A 19,321-nucleotide genomic window follows, 5' to 3' on the forward strand; every position below is an offset into this window, starting at 1 on the left:
GATGTCTCATTCTACTTTGGCTAAGCAGCTCAGAGCAAGCTGAGGGACTTCAGTTCAACACAGCAAAGCCTTCCCCATCATTGAGCACATATTCAAGGAGGGGTGCCCCAAGAAAGCAGCATCCATCACCAAGGACCCCCAATATCCAGGCCATCCTCTTCTTGCTGTGTCTTTGAGAAGGAGGTACAGGAGCCTGAGGTCCCACGCTACAAGACTCAGGGACAGTTGTTACCCTTCAACCATCAGGTTCCTGAACCAGCATGAACAATTTTGCTCATCTCAACTCTGAACTGCTTTGATAAAATGTGCCAAGGACTTTAATCTCATGTCCTCCATCCCTCCTTCGCAAACCCCCCATCACCCACCCACAGCTAGCCATCTTTTGCACTTTGGTTGTTAGTCAGTCATTGATAAAAAATTTACTTTGAACTTTGAGTACTAATCAATTTCTATGTATCTAAAAATAATAGTACAGTACTTTGTCAAGTTTTAATTCTACCTTTATCTTACTGCTAGGGCACAACTGGGCATCCTGGTTTTCCTGGCACTGATGGTAAAGATGGTAAACCAGGTCCCCCTGGTGAATCTGGGCCAGCTGGTTCAGTAGGTCTTCCTGGCGGAAGGGTAAGTGCCAGTTTTGGTCATTCAGCAGAGTAGGTAATTCATGGTGGTGTACAAGAGTTAGTAAGCATAGGTTTACTGCTAGTAGAGCACCTATGGTGCTCTTAAAGGAATTTGATTCCTGACCTTAGAAATGACATTTGAATTACAATCTGCTCTTCCCTACTTTTTGCACCTGTCCTCTAAACCTACATGACTTGTGCACACCTAAATATGATTGTTTATTTCTGATTCCTGATCTCTATTTGTTAGATCATAGTCTTGATATAAAATAAATATAATGTTTGCATTTCCAACATTGAGTGCCATCTGGAATTTCCTGGTCCACACCACATCATCTCCCTATGTCTCTTTGTAACATTCTGCTCCCATCTGCTCAATTAGTGTCTCTCCTAACTTAGTATTGCCTGAAAATTGAGATAACTAAGCCTGGAATCTACATTATTCAAATCTGAGACCTTATTACAGTTACAGAACTGTAATAAGAATTGTAATACAGAACAGGACAAATGGTATTACAGAATACTATTGGTCCTGAGTCACCACCCATTGTGTTCCCTGTTCTTGGTTTCTTATCCTCAAGCCAATGAGATGTGGTATTGGATTTGTTGACCATAAAGTCCTAGACTCAAATGAAGACCTTAAGCCTGATCCAATATAAATACCTATGAGTACCTTCACTAAAGGAGGGGGTTATTCTATAACTACCCAATCTTCAAGATTAGTTCACTTTACTGTTTATTCTCCATGGCGAGTTTAGCTGCCAATATCCTCTACTTGAGTGTTGTTCGCCCCTCCCTATCAAGAAGATACTTCTAACCAACAAAGCAGTTTAAAACAAAGTAGTTTAAAACAGAGTAGTTAATTTTCAGTGGTACATACTTAAATTCAAACATTATTCTTAAAACACATTTAAAATGCACAAAGGACTTCTATCTTATAAAAGACATCCAAATTATAAACCATTTCTAAAACACAAAGGTTTCCAAATCACAGGTACAACCCTTATAAACTAAAATGTCATACCAATGGTGCAAACGAACTGGTCGTCCATTGCAGAAATTGAAGAAAGAGGAATGGACTCTACTTCACCCCGTGTTTCTTTCATGCTTCTTGATCCTTTTTTATTCTTTCTATCCCTGTTGTTTATAACTCTCCCAATAGTGAGGAATTCCAGCTTTCCCTGCACTTATTCAAGTTTTTCTTTTAACGTTTGACATTGCCTTTAAACTCATTTGTAGAAGAGAGTTAACTAGCAACACAAATAGAGCCGGTGACTTGTAGGGATATATTTTAATTTTGTATTATTTCAAGTAACTTGTTGCACATCACAAAGATTACACAGTATGCCTCTTTGTACCTAAAGTTCAGCTTTGTGACTCCTCCCCGGTCAGCTTCATAGATAAGTTGCTTTCAAAGTCAACATTTTTGCATAATTAAACTAAGCTGAAAGACTGACATTTCTGCTTCTGTTCCTAGGGCCTTCCTGGACTTCAAGGCCGCCCAGGTATCCCTGGCTCTTCCGGGGAGAAGGTCAGAGCTTCTATTTTATGAACATTTCGAACATTATTTTTTTTCGACTGGCTGAAGATTTCCAGAGACTTGTCCATGTAAATACTGTATAATTCTCATCATAACAGGGCAAACCGGGTGAACCAGGCCCACCTGGCCCAACTGGACATAGAGGAGCCCATGGAGAACCAGGTCGTAATGGTGATCCTGGCATTCCCGGTGAAAGAGTAAGAAACATATCAATTTTTAATGAAATTGTAGGAGCTGTGCATCTGTTTTGTGTGTTGTATCCTGTGCTGTGTGTTTATTATGTTTATTATAGTAGATAGTCACAGAGTGGGCGCATGGTACAAGAGAAGGGAATGTTGCATATTCATTTATTTTTTTGGAATTTAAAACTAGGGACCACCAGATGACCACTTAATTACATTTAGAACCATTTAACTCTGCTTGACTTTATTTAAGTCCACATAAGTATGTTTAACATTGCTAGTTTTAGTTTCATAAGTTTCATCATAAGCTTCAAGATTGAATGTTTTGCTAGTTACTATTAAAGGATCAAATATATTTCTTAGACTTTCAGAACATTATTATCAGATTGGATCAGAGGGCTTATCATACAGGATAATTCCTGTGCTTGGTCTCTAGCAATGGCATTGGTTTGTTCAAGTGGCTGCTACAGAGATACTAAGAAATGGTTGTGATTATGATAATAATATATTATATACATATTACAAATTATATCTTTGCTTTAGGGACGTCCAGGTGGCATAGGACTCCCTGGTAAAGATGGAAGAATAGGACCACCAGTAAGTTACAAAAGTACTTGTTTCCATTATTTATTTCTCTTATTTCATTATATAATGAAATAAAACAAAAATATATATGAATTATATTATATAGAATCATAGAGCAGTACAGCACAGAAACAGGCCCTTTGGCCCATCTAGTTCATGCTGAAATATTATTCTTCCTAGTCCCAACAACCTGCACCTTGCTCATAGCCCTCTACACCCCCACCATCCAGGTACTTAGCCAAATTTCTCTTAATTGTTGAAAGCAATCCTGTACCCACCAATTCATTCACAATTCATTTTTATAGTTCTTGATGCAGAGAAGGAGGGCACCTGGACTGTCAGATCAGTAGCAGTTGCAAGAGAAATCCCATTGATCTTAGTCCACCAATTTTGTCATAAAGTCATAGAATAATACAAAGGGAAACAGGCTCTTTGGCCAACTCATTCATGCCTAGTATTTTTTTTTCCTTTCTCCATTAACCAACATTCTCTATTTTTGGTTCCCTTTCTCTGGAAGAAAGACCCTTTCTATGCTCCTCATGATATATATACCCCTAGAATGTAAACCCTCTGTTTCCAAAGAATAAAGTCCTAGCATGCCCAACCTGTCTCCATAACACTAGCCCTCAAGGCCGAACAAGATTATCCATGTACCTACTGACTACCCACCAGGGAAAATTAACCTACTAACCAGAAGAATCTTGAGAAGTTGTAAGAAGTTTAAATGGCTAGGCAAAAACTGACACTATCACACAGCAACATTCACAATGACTGATCAAACGTGATTCACAGAGGCTGTGAGGCAGTTCCACCAGCTACTTCACCACTGCAGCAACTGTAAATAAGTGTCCAAAAATCATGCACTCTATGAAATCTAAAATCGTTTTTCCTACTGTCATGTTTGTAATGAATCTTGAAATCAGTCAATTAAATGTAATGTTCAAAATGTATTTAGTCATTGGACAATGAAGAATACACAATCAAAGAACATGAAGAAGCAAACTAGGAGAAAGCAAAGTACACTCTAAGTCTCTCTTATTATACATGTATTGCTGTACACTCTGCTCACACATGACTGCATGGCCAAACATCTGAGAAATCACATTGTCAAGTTCTCTGATGACATAACAGTGATGGTGCTCATCGCCAACAACAATGAGATGACCTACAGAGAGGAGGTAGAACAGCCTGAGGCCTGGTGCCAGGTAAATTACCCCATCCTTAACGTCAACCAAGACAAAGGAGATAGTGATTGACTTCAGGAGAACTCGGACCACTCACACCACTTCTAATATATCAGTAGAACAGCAGTGGATCTGCGAGTAGTTTCAAACTCCTGGGAGTGCACATCCCTCGCACAATCTCTCTCGGTCCCAGAACACATCATACACAATGAGGAAAGTTCACTAATGTATCTTACCTCTGAGGAGGCTGAAGAGAGCTGAACTTTGCTCATCTATACTCATGTCATTCTAGACCACAGTAGAGAGCATCCTAAAAAGATGCATCACAGCATGGAATGGAAAGTGCACTGCGGCAGACAGGTCGGCTCTGCAGTGGGTAGTCGAAACTGCCCAACACATCACCGGCACCATCCTACCCACCAATATACAGTATATACAGAACAATGCCAGAAAAGGGTTAGTAGCATCATAAACGATCCCACCCATCCTACTCATGAAGTGCTTGTCTCACTCCCATCAGGACGAAGGCTACGCTAGGGCCACCAGACTAAAAAACAGTTCCTTTCCCCCAAGAAGTAAGATTGATGAATACCTCCACTCACTAACCTGCTCCTCCACACCCCCAACCACCGCAACTTTATCATTTCCTGTCTGTCACCTTATGTGCAGACACTCCTGTGCCTAGAGTCACTTTATAGACATCAATCAATCTAGTATATAAGTTATCTTAGGTATTTATGAAATCATTTTCTTTAATCTGTTTCTTTGTGTTGCATCAGATTCAAAGAAACAATTATTTTGTTCTCATTTACAATTGACGTTAAGCAATCTTGAATTGTGGATTTTTCGGAGTAACATGGGCTCTTCCTCTAGCTCATTTACATTCCGAGCACCTCAGCTCCAACCGTCCTTGGTTCCCACATTTCTATTCATACCCATGAACATAATAAATTGTTGATCATAGAACAAAGACTACCTAAAAATAGTATGGAGTTAGTCAGCAATGATCAGATCTGAAGCACATTTAATCCAATCAGGTAAGCATCAAGCATTTTAAGTGTTTTATTATGATTACTAGCTCGTAATCATTGTAAATGTTGTTCACCAGGGTCCTTCCGGAGAACGGGGTTCTTCAGGTCCACCTGGTCCCAATGGACCAAGGGGACCACCAGGTGTCATGGGTTTCCGTGGTCCAAAGGGTCCTGACGTAAGTTTAATTCTTCCATATGTGTTTCTCTCATTGTTTCTGATTTTCATGATTGCATGCACTCATAACACCTCAGTTATAAATAAAAACATAATTTGTCTTTTTGGTTAGCATTCTGATTTCAGCCAAAAGGCATTTGAGAAATTCTGAATGGTTAAAATTTCCTTTAATCCAAAACTACTTTTTCAGAACCATAGAACCATAGAGTATTACATCACAGAAACAGGCCATTTGGCCCTTCTTGGCTGTGCCAAACCATTTTTCTGCCTAGTCCCACTGACCTCCACCTGGACCTTATCGGTCCATACACCTCTCATCCATATACCTGTATAAATTTTTCTTAAATATTAAAAGTGAGCCCGCATTTACCACTTCATCTGGCAGCTCATTCCACACTCCCACCACTCTCTGTGTGAAGTAGCTCCCTCCAATGTTGCCTTTAAACTTTTCCCCCTTCACCCTTAACCCATGTCCGCTGTTTTTTTTCTCCCCTAGCCTCAGTGGAAAAAGCCTGCTTGCATTCACTCTATCTATACCCATCATAATTTTATATATCTCTAACAAATCTCCCCTCATTCTTCTACGCTCCAGGGAATAAAGTCCTACCTATTTAATCTTTCTCTGTAACTCAGTTTCTCAAGTCCCGGCAACACCCTTGTAAACCTTTTCTGCACTCTTTCAACCTTATTAATATCCTTCCTGTAATTTGGTGATGAAATCTGTGCGCAATACTTCAAATTTGGCCTCACCAATGCCTTATACAACCTCACCATAACATTCCAACTCTTATACTCAATACTTTGATTTATTAAGGCCAATGTATGAAAAGCTCTCTTTACAAGCCTATCTACCTGTGACGCCACTTTTAGGAAATTTTGGACCATTATTCCCAGATCCCTCTATTCTATTGCACTCCTCAGTGCCCTACCATTTACCTTGTATGTTCTAGCTTGGTTTGTCCTTCCAAAGTGCAATACCTCACACTTGTCTGGATTAAACTCCGTCTGCCATTTCTCAGCCCATTTTTCCAGCTGGTCCAAATCCCTCTGCAAGCTTTGAAAACCTTCCTCACTGTCCACTACACCTCCAATCTTTGTATCATCAGCAAATTTGCTGATCCAATTTACCACATTATCATCCAGATATAGATATAGATGACAAGTAACAATGGACCCAACACTGATCCCTGTGGCACACCACTACTTACAGGCCTCCACTCAAAGAAGCAATCCTCCACTACCACTCTCTGACTTCTCCCATTGAGCCAATGTCTGATCCAATTTACTACCTGACCTAGTGACTGAATCTTCCTAACTAACCTTCCATGCGGGACCTTGTCAAAGGCCTTACTGAATTCCATGTAGACAACATCCACTGCCTTCCCTTCATCCACTTTCCTGGTACCATCCTCAAAAAACCCTAATAGATTTGTTAAACATGACCTACCACAAAATTTCCAAGAATTCTGTTTGTATCTAATAAGGCCTGTCAGCATCTGGTATGAACAGCTCTAGAGTTGGTATAAAATGGATATTCCTACTTACGAGGAAAGGAATGGAATTCAAAGAATTACAGGGAGGCCCTTTGGGTACTGTAAGCTAGTACAGTGGCAACATTCAGTTTTGTGGCATCCCTCATTCTCCAGTTTGCGGCAGGATGCCATTTTATAAATTAATCCGCACTATCAGTTATATTGAAAGCATGCAAAGCAATGATAATGTGCAGTAATTTACCACCCACCAAACTGGTTTCACAAATGCAGCAGGTCTCATCTTGCATGTATGACCCAGAATCTAGCAGCAGGAAGAGTGCCACCAGTGCTCGCTCTGCTTCGTGATACTTGCAGAGTTAGTGCTCATCAAGTGCCTCATATACTAAATCTTTGAGATATGCCTATAACTGGACGCACTGCTCATTGTAAATTTATAAATAAGACAGAAGTTGCTAGATACCACCAATAGAGTAGGCAGTGTCTACGTATATGGAAACAGCAAACATTCCTGGGAAGTGTGCCTTCATTGGAATTGGAAAATTATGTTTAAAACTGCAGCAACAAAAGTGGTAGAAGTACAATGTCTATGGTAGGATGAAGAATAAAGTTGTCAGATTAACAATTACTGGAGATGCTGCCTCTAACCTGTCCTCCACATTACTCAGTATCTGTATTTCAACTTGTGAATATGGATGTCAGATGGGATCCTTCCTGTTCAGTCACTTGCTGCTGAAGTACCTTATAGATAGGTGTATAATGGTGGGTGTTTAGTTCGAGGAGAGAGAAAATTTAGCAGCACCTTCCTGATACTTCTTCAGCTTAGAATTGGCAGCGATTGTGTGTGTGTGTGTGAAAGGTCACCATGGGCTTCCTTGGTCCATGTGTGTTCATTTTTTGTTGGGTTTCATGCTTATGTACACTCCTAACGTATTGATGAATAAGTGAAACTGTAATTTAGATGACAGATTAACTAACTGGAATCAGTACACTGGTCAATAGTCTCGATGCTTGCATTGACCAAGGATTAGCCAGGCCAATATGACAAGCACATTTTTCATCAAGGATGAAAAATAACAGTGATACGATCATGAAGAAAATAGGTCAGTGGCCCTATTTGGTTAGGGGTTTGAGGAGATTTCATATGTCACCAGTTACTTTTACAAATTTTTATAGATGTATGGTGGAGAGAATCCTGACTAATTGCATTAGAGCCTGGTGTGGAGCCTCCAACACACAGGAGAGCAAGAGGCTACAGCGAATTATAGACCCAACCTGCTCCATCATAGGCACAACGTCCTCAACACTGATGATATCTTTTAAGAGACAGTGCCACAATTTATGACTGAGACCCATCACCATTGTACGACTACAGCAAAACAACAAATTTTGTGTCTTACGTATGTCAGTGATAATCCGATTCTGATTCAGTTGCATGTTTTCCATGCTGGTTTAGTGTTGCTAATTTTGATTACATGAGGGTTTTATAGAAGGTGATGCACTTTGGGCTTCAGTGTGGTGTCTTTTATGGTTGAACAGATGGTAATCATTCAAAGCTGTGAGATATGGGTCAGAGGTGTGTAATAGAATGTGAAGGTGTGGTAGAGGAGATGGATGCTAGTTTCAAGCCCTGGCTGACAGATGTTAGTAGTTGGGTGAATTGAAAAATTACTGAGACTAGTGCAACACTGGTGGAAAAAGGCACCCAAAACTGTACATGGCAAAGGAAAATAAAAAGATCACTAACCTTTCTGGGTTATTCAATCATTGAACTCCTCTCTGCAAATTGATGTGTATTGATCTTGTCACTTATCACCAGTCATAATGGTTTTAATGCGTTCCTAGTAGACATCCTGGCTCCCTGCTTGTAGAGAATCTCTTTCAATGGATCAGATCTTAAGTGGTGGTACCAGAGCCTCTGTTGCTAATCACCTGAATATCCATATGGACTACGGCGCTGATAATGAATTTGGTTAGCAGCAACAACTTGCAGTAGGCCTTCTGCTGAGCTTTTGTTACACCAATCTCCATGGAATCCTGAAGAAAGAAAAAGACTTTCCAGCTGGTCATTGCCACTGTAATAACTTAATTGTTATCCATACTGTCTTGAATTGACCTAGCACCCCTCTGACCAGGCTAATTGTTTCATAATGCTGCCCTGCACCAGAGGTGTTAGAGAAGAAGCTTTGTTGGGATAACAGCAAAAAGATGTCCTGGCCCGTTTAGCAGTTCCATTACTGCAAACCTCACCAGTCCAGCCCCACTGTGAATGGAAGGATGTATGATCGTGTGTGTCTGTGTGCTTGCAAGGAGATGGAAGGGAAGGAGAAGAGGAGTCAAGGGTTTGCAGAATAGGGAAGAAGTGGAAAAGGGATTGCATTTAAATTAATTTTCTTGAACGGTATTGAATAGGAAATATCAAAGAACAGTAGCCCTTCAACATTCCTATGAATCTTTCCAAAGTGTTGTAGTTAGCCAAGCCACCATTTGCACATTTTCCTCTGAAGCAAACAACTAGAAAAATTATCTCTTTAAAAAAGATGAGCACCTCCACTCTTCTGTTACACAAGTGACTACCAAACATTTGAAAAGCAACCACAGAGCTCTGAAATTTTCAAAAGTAGCTATAGCTACTTTTCAACAGTGGAAGAGCAGTCAAGCCAACTATTTTATGCAGCTATCTTAATGAACCGCACCTTTGCTGGAGAGCTCCAAATGGCATACGGGCAGAAGAAGCCCACTCAGATATCTATGAAAGATTTGTCCTATAGTATATAACTTACAAACTTCATGCTAGTGCAAAGGAATATCTACTTGCCCACTCTCCATCATGTTGTTAGGGCCTTAAGAATGCTTTTCATCCTTGGTTGAAGCCAAAAACACCTACTTTGAAGAAATCGATGCTGCTATTAAATCAATATTAGTTTGCTCAAACTGTTGCTGGCCACTCGCAAATCTGAGCCTGTGTCAATGCTCTTTGGTCAACAATGACATGGTCAGCACAGGCTAACTGGCAAATAATAGGCACAAATATCATGTGTATCTTGGACCGACAAGCCTCGTGCTGCTCAACTTGGTCCCTGGTGATGGTCTGTGCAATCCTGCCTGAGAAAAATGAGCACAAGGCTTTAACACTATATCTTGCAACATAATTTTAAATATTATCTTTTTTCTTCCTTTTTTCCACCGTACCCCAACTTCCCCTTCTGAAGGGGAGTCCTGGTAAGGATGGATCCCCTGGCCCATCGGGTTCTCGCGGTGCCCAGGTCTGTAAATATTTAATTAAGTGTTCCATTGGAATTATATTTTAGTAAAAGCTAAAATGCAATTGTTTATTAATACTTAAACCATGCTGTTGTTCTGATAGGGCTTTCCAGGAAAACCTGGCGAGACTGGCCCTGCAGGTACTCCGGGACAACCTGTAAGTATGAATTCTGAAGTGTTTTTTTCCTTTAGTTATTCAGCTGCTCCTTTGACATTGGATTCTATAAATTAAGTTATAGGTGCTCATATTTTGAATTAGTTGTATAGTGCATATATCCATTTGAGATTCTATCAGTTTTACTCATGGTAGTAAATGGAGATATTACCACAAATAAAGTCCCACCCTTCTGTTTACTTTCATGTCCTTCTTTATAAATCAGGGAGAATTCTAATTCTGCTGTCGATTTAGTTTGTATGACACAGGGATTTGCAATTAAGAAATATGCTAATACATGACCAGGAGCTGAATTCTAAATGTAAATTTCTATCAATTATTGAACAATGCTTCCTACTTTCGTACTGGCTTGATTTTTTTTTTGAATATTTCATTTTCATTACTTTGCTAAGTCATCTGTTTTTCTTAAGGGTCCAGTTGGTGAAAGAGGACCGGGAGGCCCTCCAGGAAATATTGGTATTCAGGTATCTTTTTAAATACTTTAATAATAGTAATAACAATTGTCTGAGTTTTAAGAACTGTTGATTAACTTTCAAAAGACAAAGTGCAATAACTGAAGAGTACAATCTGGATTTACTATGGTGTTGCATGTAGGGAATACAAATTAAGAGATCCAGTCAGCTGAAGTGGAATAATTAAATCTGTAGTACAAGAGTAGACTTCATTGGAAGTTAGTGCAGCAAGGAAAATAATAGGCGGAATAGGAGTAAAACAGAGCAGATTTAAAGTGCAAATGGTAAAGAAAGGAAAAATTTGCCTGCTGGCACAAAGAATTGAAGGTTGAAGGTCAGCAGGGTTGCACAACAACTAGCTCAGTAATTTACAGTGCTAGCTGTAAGATTAGGCTGTCTGTAAGGAGTCTGTACATTCTCTCAGTGACCATGTGGGTTTCCTACGGGTGCTGCAGTTTCCTCCCATATTCCAAGGACCTATAGTTAGGATTAGTGAGTTGTGGGCATGCTATGTTGGTGCTAGAAGCACGATGACTCTTGTGGGATGTTCCCCACAATCCTTGCTGATTTGATTTGATGCAAAAATGACATATTTCACTGTATGTTTCAACATACATGTAACAAATATAGCACATCTTTATAGGTCAGTAACAAAGAGGGAATGTGCTCAGTGAAGGCCAAGGTTTAGAAGGTCCTATGGTGTTATGGTAATGATCACAGGACAAAATAGGGAATGGGTGCTTTTTGGTTGAATCAGTGGTTAAAAGGCCTGATCCTGAGCTCAATGATTCTATGTTACAGGGTAAGTGATGAGCAGGAAACAACATAAGTGAGAGAAGGGAAAATTGTGAGACTGGATGAGAATGGGAACAGGAAGGTTGTAGGTGGAGGAGACAAATGAAAAATAAAGCAAAGAACAAAAGGAAATGAAGTTTTGTGGGAGGGTTGAGAGTGCATTACATCAGCAGAGAATAAACATCCTTCTTAAACATTTTTAAATAGGAATTTTGTATTTCTGCTTTCAATATAAATACACATTCAAAGCCATTTAAGTTTATCCTAATTTAAAACATATGACTGAGCTTCAGGTTAAAAAAACGTCCTCACAGTTGCAGAGTGTGAATGGGCTCCAAAAGTGTCTGAACACCAATATTGGAGAAAGATGCAATACAAGGCAAATGGAAGCAGGTTTTCACAAGAGATGGGAAATGGATTAATCAGACTGTGAACTGAGAAGTTTTGTTAAAAATGAACATCAGAAATTGTCTTCTCATTACAAAAGGTTTCAGCAGTCTTGAAATAAATTTCGAATGGTGTCAGTATAAATAAACAAAGGAATTATGTATGCAAACAACTTCTGTTTTATCAAGTGTGTAGGTTAAAATTTCAGTTCTGTTGTCTTGTACATTAGGGACCAGTTGGTAATCCAGGCCCACCCGGTGAAAGTGGAAAACCTGGTGAAATGGTAAGTTACTTGCTCTTTTGAATAGACCTTTATCCAGCATGATTTCTGATAACACCAGTATATAAATGCTGATGCACAATAATTTTCTTTAAATATATTATCTTACCCAATCTAAAATACAGAAAATATAATGAAGATCAATAAACAGTATGGAATATTAATAAGGTTAATCTGATCAACCCGAGCAGTTAATCTGATCAACCATTCTAGTTAGTACACCCGCACCCCCTCTATGTATTAGACCTCTCACTGCACTGTACTGCAGGCATTTTCTATGCTGCTGCTTAGATTGTAAATAAGTGCTGATATTTATTTATTTATTACATCTCTGCCATTAAACCTGTAATTGTATGAGCTTTGTTATATATATAATTCTTTAATCTTTATAATTGATGAATGTTGTTTTTTGTCACATGCTGTGCCCTGATCACAGTAGCATAACGGGTAGTGTGATTTTCTCACTGCTCAGGGTATCGGAGTTCAGAGTTCAATTCCAGCACCTTTTGTAAGGAGTCTGTGGAAACTGTGAGTTTTCTCCAGGTGCTCTGGTTTCCTCCCACAGTCCAAAGAGGTACCGGCTAGGTTAATTAGTCATTGTAAATTGTCTTGTGAATAGGTTAGGATTAATCACCATTGTCGGGAGTTACTGGGCTGGCATGGCCCAAAGAGATGGAAGGAATAACTCTTCTGTATCACAAAATAAATTAAAGTAAATTAAAACACACAGCAAAATCCTAATACATGAAAATGTATATGGCAAATAAAATTAGTTCTTGATCACTAACCTGCTCTGCAGCAACATCAGAATGTTATAAAACAGAAAATGCATGAAAAACTTGAGCTGGTCAGATAGCGTTTATGGAAAGAGTAAAGAAAAGTCAACATTTTGTGTCAGAACTGGTAAAGAGAGAGAGAGATGCAGTTTAGTTTTCAGTAGGAGAAAAGGTGTGAGGCATAAAATGTATAGAACAAACAAAATGTCTGGGATAGTGTGAGTGAAATGACCTTCTGGAGACAGTACCTGGACCTTAAGCATCTAGGTCAGTGTAATGTGTTGTTAAGGGGGGATCTGGCCTGCAGAGCAGGCATGTGTGAGTATGAAAAGACAGGAATTGAACCTGAAGTGGAAAATGGAAAGTACTGGAAGACTCTGCAAGTCAGGCTGCACCTGTGGAAAGAGAAACCGTCAACACCTCAGAATGGTGCACACTGATGTCAATGTCCATGAACCTGAATTTCAGAGGCAGAGTGAGCATTTGGCACAACAGGTAGATCTGACCCTTCTGTGTGAAAAGATTATAGGCAATGTTCCCTCTAGTTTGTAATGACCAGTATGCACAAAAATCTTGTGCTGTGTAAGTTCTTGCCTCGTGACAACAACATGTACACAGTGAATTTTTAAGTGGACGTAAACTATTGTAAGGATCGTACTTAAATATTTCTCATAGCTATATATTCCTGACCTCGTGAGCTCTCGGTGTAGCAGTTTCTACTGTTTCAATAAGCCATTCCATTTCAAATGAACTACCAGAGTTCTTTGGCACTTCACATCCTTTGCTTCTTTGCAATTCGGCTTAACAGATCAATAATTTCCTCAGTACAGACAGTATAAATAAGCCAGTTCTGAAAACTGCAGATAAATCATTGCAAGTTGCATGTTGTCAACACCGTCCACATCAGAAACCAGAAAAGGAATGCATTGTGTATGATCATGAAACATACTTAACATGCCAACGAGTCTGAGGGTGACAAACTTTTGTGTGCTGTTTAAATTCCTTTACGCACTAGTAGTAAAAGATGTGTGTGCGTGCACACGGGCACACCTTAGAGGGAACTTTGGTTATAGACCAGTAAATGTTACACTCTGAATGTGCATTTTGTAATATCCTCTAAGATTCCACTTAAAGGCAAAACCTTTAGCCACCCATTTTTCCACAGATACTTGTACACACAAACTTGTGTCTGGGATAATTACAGAGTCAGACTCCAGATTATTATCACTGTTTGAGATGTGAACTACATTGTTGGAACAAGAGAGACCCAAGACTGTTGCCCAGCCACAAACCTAATCACTGCTTTTATCACTAGCTAATTCATTAGAGGTTTTGTAAAAACTGCTCTTGTTTTGAATAGGAACTTGCAGTATATTGATATCTCTTCTCTGTGCTAGGGACCTCGTGGTGCAAATGGTTTACCAGGAAAAGGTGGTGCAAAAGTAAGTCCTATCCCAGCTTGGTTTTGAATAACCATTGCATGTATTTTGCTTTTAGAAGCTCTTAATTTAAATGTTCCTGCTTTAAAATGTAGGGCGATATAGGTACACCAGGCGATCCTGGACCCCAAGGTCCCATCGGGGTTCCCGGGATTAGAGGCTCTCCTGGTGAACGTGGGTTAGGTGGAGCCAAGGTAAGTAATTTTGAAATTTTTAAAAATAGAGTCATAGTGCACCACTGCACAGAAACCGGTCCTAATCGTATTTGCTAATTCTGCCTAATCATATCTACCTGCTCCTCTGTACTGCCCTCTGTTCTGTTCTCAATAAAGACCTATCCAAACTTCTCATAAATGTTACTGCTGAACCCACGTCTGACACTTGGTCGTTCTACACCTGCACCTCTCTCTGAGTGAAGAAGTTCCCCCTCAGATTTCCCTTATATATTTGGTTTTCGACCCTAAACCTACAACTTCTAGTTCTAGTCCCACCCAAGCTGAGGGTAAACATCCGCATGCATTCATTTTATCGATAACCCTCATTATTTCGTATATCTCTGTAAGATCTCCCCTCGTTCTGCTCTCCAGTGAATAAATTCCTAACCTATTCAATTTATTCTTCTTTACATTCCTACATGTAAAGCTGGAACATATAACAATAATATTCCAGTATCTGCATTCTGTCTTGTGTCTATTATTATTAAAAAATATTAATGCTTTCTCTTTGAATGCTAGGGCGCTATTGGGCCTGCAGGTCCACCAGGCCCATCGGGCTTTCCAGGTCTACAAGGTATGCCAGGTGAACGAGGTCTTCCAGGTAGCAGTGGTCCAAAAGGTGGAAAGGTAAGTGTTGTTTTTCCCTGCAGTATTTTTAACCCTTATTCAATGTAACGCTTTGTCAGCACAAAAGGTTTCAGAAGTGATATTCGGCTTCTAATTACCTGTATTTTCTCTAAACAGGGGGATGGTGGTCCTCCAGGAAATGATGGTGCACCAGGCAAAGATGGTTCTCCAGTAAGTACACAGGATATTGTTGACCTGTGTTTGCAGTTTAATCTTGTGTGATCTGTGCTTGAATTTATTAATATTTCCTCATTTCACACAGGGCCAACCAGGTCCCATGGGTGGTCCAGGTCTACCGGGTGGTACAGGAGAGAGGGTAATTTCCTTTGTTTGATTTATTATCATGTGAACGAAATTTGTTGTTATTCAGTGTTAGTCCTTTCTGTCCATTTCTCCACCTCCTTGGATAAATGGGTAAAGTATCTGTATTTTATTCACTCAGCTCCAGATGCCCTGCTCTCTCCTGTTGTCTGTTACTGTCTCACCAACATTTGTTTGTACAAAAAACCTGGAAACATGCAATATGTCTAAATTACACCTTACACAAGGAGTTACACAAAGAAGTTTGTTTCATACTGGAAGTAAGTACAGGGATAGAGTAGCCTCTCCCTGTTTAAATGCAACTGATATCAATCATTGACAGTGCGGTTCAGCTATCAGCAGCAACATCCAATGTAAAAGAAAGATCAATCAGGGTGAATGATTGGCATCCAAATCTATTATCATCATCTAAGGAGGACGGTAACCCTACTATAATTAAGAAGATATTTCTGATTGCTTAGTCTTCTCGCGTGGAACGTGCTTATTGATATAACAGACTTGAATCAAACCTAATTAACACATACCCTACTAATTTGCGATTTCCTTGTTATATAATTGTCATTGATAACAAACTTTCTTTATATTTAATTCAATTTTCAATCTTCCCTTCCAGGGTGAGCCTGGTCCTGCTGGTCATCCTGGGCCTGGTGGAATTCCAGGCCCACGTGTAAGTAAATGCTATCTGTCATTTAACAAAATGATGATCCACTAATATGACGAACTAAATACAGAGACTTTGGCCTTACTCCAGGCTACTCTGGGAATTTGCATCTATGAGCTCAATTTGGTTCAGAATGTTCCTTGTTGTTTACTTCTATTGTTTATATGCTTTGTTTTGTGCTTTCTTTTTCTCTTTCTCTGTGAGCACTGGGGTGTTGGTCTTTTCTTTTTAATTGGGTTCTTTTGAGTTCCTTGCTCTGTGGCAAATCTCAAGGTTGTATTTTAGTTTGAGCTCGTAGGGCTAGATGTTTCAATCACTTTGATAAGCAGATTCTAATTTGGGTCATAGTGTAGGGATCTTGAGGTGGGGCTTGGTGGGTGGCAGATGTTTCCCAGGGGTCATCAGATGCACACCCCCCTTCTTCGATGTTTTGTCAATTTAAGCCCACTACATCTCCAGAGGGTTCAACAGTACGATGCAGCATCCCAGGTGCACCCCCCTCCGCATCTGGCCACCCATGGGTCATTTGAGGGCCCAGCTGCTGTCACTCCACTTCATCCATAACCAGTGGCTACTTCACACAGCTACCTCTGAGAGTTCTTTAATAGCTTGCCGCTGGCCTTGGCCTTGGACTCCCATGGAAGTAGCCACAAACCCTCTGCAGCCAGCCTCTACTGGGAAAATCTGCAACCTCCACCCATGCAGCTTACCATCTGTGCAGCGTATCTTACATGTTTCTGCTCATACTCCTCACAGACTGCACCTTCCCAGGGCAGAGTGAGCTCTGAGATTACCACAGCCTTCAGACTGCTGGACCATTTCCAAATCCGGTCTGAGGGTGCTAGTGGCTATCTCCAGGGGAAATATTAACCTCTTATACTTTCTTTGATAATAACTTACATTATCTTTTGTGCTGACACGAAAAATGTATTTACAGCTATGGAAATACTTTGCAGCGGCACAGAAATATCTCATACTGTCTTAAAATAAATTTGACTGGTGTTCATTGACAGCAACATAAAATATTCCAAATATTAATCTGTATGTTAGCGTAGCAAGGTTTCAATACATCATAAATTAATTTATAATTTTTGCTAACAATAGTTTAGATGGTTAAATGCATTTTATGGTAATTAGCTAATCATTCTAGTCTAATTGACAAAATGAGAAATTTAGAGAGTCAAATATTAATATAACTTGAAAAAATAATATAAATAGCAAAAAGAAAAGAAAATTATTCATAGAAAGTTAAGCAGAGAAATGGGCCCTTCGGCCCATCTAGTCCATGCCGAAAGCACTTAAACTGCTTCACCCGATTGAACTGCATCCATACTCCTAATATCCATGTACCTATCCAAACTTCAATTAAGCATTTACATCAAACTTATTCTACACTCTCACAACCCTGTGAGTGAAGAAGTTTCCCTCAAGTTCCCCTTAAGCTTTTCACCTTTCACCCTTAACCCATGACCTCTTGTATTCTCACCCAACCACAATGGAAAAAGCCTGCTTGCATTTCCCCTATTGAAGCACTATAGCAAATAGTATTATATGAAGTCCAAAAAGAGTAAGAAGAATGGTAACAATTAGAATTATTAACCTGGTGCAGCACATCAGGCAGATAGTTATTCACCTTTTTTGAGCCTTCTTGATATTCCTTTAAACCCACAATTAATAAAAAACACATCAGCTTCACTACTGAGGTGAAATGTTTATTTCATCAATAGGAAGTTCAGACAGAATCTAAAGATCTGACCTTGGACTTGCTATGTCTAAGTAGAGAGGTTATAGTTGATGTGATATAACTGGTTCAAATGTACTGAATCTCCTTAACTGAGCCTTGGGCAGTGGTGGTACATTGTCTAGCTTCATCATCATCTTCTACGTGACTATGGTGATATAGGGAAGGAGTACAGCAGAGTACACAAAGGAGTTCAAAAAGGAATGGTTGATTGTATACTTTAAATATATTTTCAAATGATAGGAGCTGCTAGATTTGAGATTTATGATTAGCAATGTAAGCAAATTAAAGTTAAGTTAGATTTAGACAGAATGGAGCATGACTGGTGTTCTATTCCATGCTGCATTCCATACTGTTTTTAAAATACACAAAATTATTTCTTCCAGGGTGAACGAGGAGAACCTGGTCGACCTGGCAACAGTGGATTTCCTGGACCACCAGTGAGTATACCTTTAGTGAGACATTGTGGTGCATTTTGCTAATTTGCTATTTTCATTGTTACAAACACCTATACCTCACATTAGAATACTGGTGAAACTAACTCTCATCATCATTATTCTGGAATAAACTGAACAGCAACTTCTGAAGGTGTTGAAAGTCTAGGCTGTAGATCTGCAGAAGTTCCTCTTCAGCTTATTCAAGAACAGTATACAATTAGTGGAAGACAGTGATGTTGGGGTATTTAGCTGAGTGAATCCCAAATATCATGATCAAATATTGGCACTGCCAAATGTTCTCTCTGACACTGAAAACTTGATTATTTCCCTTCACATTTCAATTCCTTTTTTCTTAAAATAAATAGTTTTTCTTCCTGAAAATCAAAAATTTATCGGATACTGTGTTTGAAATACATAACAGATAGTGCTGGGAACATGTGACTTGCATATACAATGTGATATTTCTTGCACCAGCAGTACAAGAAAGACATAAAATTACCACAAATTACAAAAACAAATAGTGCAAAGATATTGAGGTAGAGTTCACGCATTCATGGACCCCTCTCTCTTGGAACACAATTTAACCTACCAATGTTTAATCATTCTGTGGATTTAACTAACAACTCTTGCTTGATATTTTTAGGCCTCTGCTTCCCAACAGGTTAATGGATGCCAGGAGACCTCTACAGAGGCAAATATCACAAATATCCACTCAAGAATCAGCACTTCTTTTTTGTGGTTCGGTTCGAATGTCAGATTCATTACTTCTCAGGCAGTAAAATATGACATAATGATAGCACAAGGAAGTAGACAGTATATATTACACCAAGTTTGGTTAGAATCAGTGGAACCCAATGCCAATGACTGCAATGAAGCTGAAGTGGGTAACATACACCTCTGAAAATGTCATAAAAGTGAATTCACACCAATAACTAATTGAA

The 19,321-nt window shown here is 39.4% G+C and overlaps 1 protein-coding gene across 1 annotated transcript in view; it reads left to right on the plus strand.

The window, feature by feature from the left end:
* Nucleotides 1–19,321, plus strand: part of LOC132392659 (collagen alpha-1(III) chain-like) — a 116,766-nt gene that overhangs the window by 71,169 nt on the left and 26,276 nt on the right. Inside the window, exons 20-35 of the mRNA XM_059966834.1 lie at nucleotides 517–624; nucleotides 2,101–2,154; nucleotides 2,262–2,360; nucleotides 2,889–2,942; nucleotides 5,223–5,321; nucleotides 10,023–10,076; nucleotides 10,178–10,231; nucleotides 10,660–10,713; nucleotides 12,113–12,166; nucleotides 14,337–14,381; nucleotides 14,474–14,572; nucleotides 15,113–15,220; nucleotides 15,338–15,391; nucleotides 15,483–15,536; nucleotides 16,155–16,208; nucleotides 18,330–18,383. Of these exons, the coding sequence (XP_059822817.1) occupies nucleotides 517–624; nucleotides 2,101–2,154; nucleotides 2,262–2,360; nucleotides 2,889–2,942; nucleotides 5,223–5,321; nucleotides 10,023–10,076; nucleotides 10,178–10,231; nucleotides 10,660–10,713; nucleotides 12,113–12,166; nucleotides 14,337–14,381; nucleotides 14,474–14,572; nucleotides 15,113–15,220; nucleotides 15,338–15,391; nucleotides 15,483–15,536; nucleotides 16,155–16,208; nucleotides 18,330–18,383 (1,098 nt within the window). The remainder of the gene's footprint in view (nucleotides 1–516; nucleotides 625–2,100; nucleotides 2,155–2,261; nucleotides 2,361–2,888; nucleotides 2,943–5,222; nucleotides 5,322–10,022; nucleotides 10,077–10,177; nucleotides 10,232–10,659; nucleotides 10,714–12,112; nucleotides 12,167–14,336; nucleotides 14,382–14,473; nucleotides 14,573–15,112; nucleotides 15,221–15,337; nucleotides 15,392–15,482; nucleotides 15,537–16,154; nucleotides 16,209–18,329; nucleotides 18,384–19,321) is intronic.

This window comes from Hypanus sabinus, chromosome 4 (assembly GCF_030144855.1).
Source record: "Hypanus sabinus isolate sHypSab1 chromosome 4, sHypSab1.hap1, whole genome shotgun sequence".
Lineage (NCBI taxonomy): Eukaryota > Metazoa > Chordata > Chondrichthyes > Myliobatiformes > Dasyatidae > Hypanus > Hypanus sabinus.